Below are 3,087 nucleotides of genomic sequence, written 5' to 3'. Positions count from 1 at the left end.
CTAGAACTAAGGAGAAACTTCCTGACAGTCAGAACAATTAACCAGTGGAACAACCTGCCTCCAGAAGCGGTGAATGCTCCAACACTGGAAGTTTTTAAGAAGAGACTGGACAGCCATTTGTCTGAAATGGTATAGGGTTTCCTGCCTGAGCAGGGGGTTGGACTAGATGACCTCCAAGGTCCCTTCCAACTTTATTATTGGAATTCTGGGAGTTGAAGTCCACGAGTCATAAAAGGGCCGAGGTTGCCTACCCCTGACCTATGGGGAAGCCAGAGTCACTTAACCGTATTACTTAACAACTGCAACAACAACAACAACAATAATAATAGAGTTGGAAGGGACCTTGGAGGTCTTATAGTCCAACCCCCTGCTCAGGCAGGAAACCCTATTGTCATGGTTCCGATAGATGCAACCCATCAAAAGAACTTCAAGGCAAGAATTCTTCCTCAAAGAACATTTTATTCTGGAAACAACGTATCGGCACTACATAGTTGAACCCAAAACTACTTTCCCTTCCCCTGGATACAAAGTAACAAAATTGCAATTCCCACCCCTAGTAAGCAGTCATAAATCACGTTCTCCAATTAGCCTGAAATGCCGGCTTTCTCCCCAGCTCCTCAGCCCGCCAAAACATTATCAATTCCTCCTTGGGTTCCCACAAAGCAGCATCTATTATTATGGTTAGCTAAGCTCAAGCATTCATCCCAACCCCGCCTTCTGCACCTAATTTCTAAATAGAAGAAAAAAGCATGTTAAAAGCAAAGCGGAAATGGCTGCAATTTTCATCAGTTGTCAGAGCGGGAAACATCCAGTGTTTACAGCGTTGACACCTGTACCAGGGGTAGGCAACCTTGGCTCTTTTATGACTCGTGGACTTCAACTCCCAGAATTCCTAAGCCAGCCAGGCTGAGGGGAAAGGGAGAGGTTTCCAAGCTGAGCCGTGCTGGCTCAGGAATTCTGGGAGTTGAAGTCCACGAGTCATAAAAGTGCCAAGGTTGCCTACCCCTGGCCTAGGCTGAGATCCTCCAGATCAGGGGTAGGCAACCTTGGCTCTTTTATGACTCGTGGACTTCAACTCCCAGAATTCCTAAGCCAGCATGGGGAACTATGGCCCCTTCATGACTTGTGGACTTCAATTCCCAGAATTCCTGAGCCAGCATGGCTCAGCTTGAAAACCTCTCCCTTTCCCCTCAACATGGCTGGCTCAGGAATTCTGGGAGTTGAAGTCCACGAGTCATAAAAGAGCCAAGGTTGCCTACTCCTGACCTATCCCTTTTCAGACAAGTGGCTGTCCAGTCTCTTCTTAAAAACCTCCAGTGTTGGAGCATTCACAACTTCTGGAGGCAGGTTGTTCCACTGATTGTTTTAACTGTCAGGAAATTTCTCCTGAGTTCCAGGTTGCTTCTCTCCATGATTAATTGTTCTGTCAGGAAATAAGTGATTCACTTATATCAACTGTGGCAAGGAAAGCCACAAAATGGGGCAAAACTCCCTTCACAGCTGTCTTGCTTAGCAACAGAAAGTTTGGGCTCAACTGTGGTCGTAAGTCAAAGACTATTTATTCACAATTTCTGCTGGCAGCTCCCGACTTGCCTCTACCAGCAATAGTAAGTAGACGGAGCCAGGCGAGTTGTAGCATAAACCTCCCTGGTGAGGGTTTAAAAAAGGTTAGTAAGCAGATGAAGAATGAGAAATTGCATTTCTGGAGACCTTTTCTGTCTTGCAGATGCAAAACGTGCGGCGAATACATTTACAAGGGCAAAAAATTTAACGCCCGGAAAGAGACGGTCCAGAATGAATGTTATTTGGGACTTCCCATCTTCCGGTTTTACATCAAATGCACCCGCTGCCTGGCAGAAATCACGTTCAAGGTAAAGCCTCTTTAGGCCTCTCTTCTCTTCCAACATAGAACATGGAATAATAGAGTTGGAAGGGACCTTGGAGGTCATCTAATCCAGGGCGTTTCAACCTTTTCACCCATTGTGCCACTTTTAGGATATGGCAATATCCGACTACCACCAGTCGCCTAGCAAGGTGTCAAAAACTCGATGACCCCCCCCCCAAAAAGGAAAAAAGCGATGAAGTACAGATAGTCCTCGACTTACAACAGTTCGCTTAGTGACTGTTCGAAGTTACAATGGCACTGAAAAAAGTGCCCCCCAAGCCACAGCCGAGCAAGACACCTGCCTGCCCACCCGGCCGCGCTCTTCCTCCTGTCCGAGGTTTTCATTGTTGTGAGCATTTCTGTTGAAGATTGGCAGCGGGGGTGGGGTGGGGGGGTGTTTGGTTTTTATTCCCCCCGTCTGCTGGGTGGTTGCAGCAGGTTTTGGTCACTTCACATGACCCTGGGACACTGTGACCGTCATAAATATGAACCGGTTGCCAAGCATCTGAATGTAAATCACAAGACCCTGGAGATGCTGCAACATTCCAGCTGATTGGCGCTTCTTCTGGGCTCAGCAGAAGCGCCAGGATCAGCGCCGACCTCCAGTTGGAGCCTGGCGCTGATCCTGGCGCTTCCACTGAGCCCTGACAGCCCCGAAGAAGTGCCGATCAGCTGGAAAGCGGCACTGATCCTGGTGCTTCCGCTGAGCCCTGCAGCTCCAGCCGTCTCTTGCTCAGGCTTGTGCGGTGCTGCCACCGGCTCAGCTCCTTCCCCTCCCCCGCTACCACTTTCCTAGGATGGTCGCGTACCACCTGCCAGGTGCCAATGTACCACAGGTGGTACCCGTACCACTGGTTGAAAAGCCCTGTTCTAGTCCAACCCCTTGCTCGAGCAGAAGACCCTTTCCTAGGGGTAGGCAATCTTGGCTCTTTTATGACTCGTGCACTTCAACTTTCTAGTTTTTGGCAAAGCTGCACCCCTCACAGACCATTGTTTCGCTGAGCAACTGTGGCACTCATTTAAAAATTGCATTGATTGGTTTAACGAGTGCTGCAAAAAAATAATAATCATAAGATATCGTGACTGAGTCCCGTTAACGATTTTCATGCGTTATGACCGTATTGGGCAGGTTCCACTACAGTGGTAGCTTGAGGACGACTTATAAAATGCAGGTTGGAGAGAAGCCTGGTGGGGGCACCCAA

At 48.5% G+C, this 3,087-nt stretch overlaps 1 protein-coding gene across 1 annotated transcript in view; it reads left to right on the top strand.

Moving 5' to 3' along the window:
* The window catches only part of LOC107301118 (splicing factor YJU2-like), a gene marked incomplete at its 3' end in the record, with an annotated part of 14,117 nt that overhangs the window by 5,585 nt on the left and 5,445 nt on the right, over positions 1–3,087 (top strand). Inside the window, exon 3 of the mRNA XM_015830382.1 lies at positions 1,727–1,871. Within this exon, the coding sequence (XP_015685868.1) occupies positions 1,727–1,871 (145 nt within the window). The remainder of the gene's footprint in view (positions 1–1,726; positions 1,872–3,087) is intronic.

This window comes from Protobothrops mucrosquamatus, unplaced genomic scaffold (assembly GCF_001527695.2).
Source record: "Protobothrops mucrosquamatus isolate PMUCROS unplaced genomic scaffold, P.Mucros_1.0 scaffold10119, whole genome shotgun sequence".
In the NCBI taxonomy this organism is placed as follows: domain Eukaryota; kingdom Metazoa; phylum Chordata; class Lepidosauria; order Squamata; family Viperidae; genus Protobothrops; species Protobothrops mucrosquamatus.
Note: the sequence above shows the minus strand (reverse complement) of the source record. Positions and strands in the feature narration are given on the sequence as shown.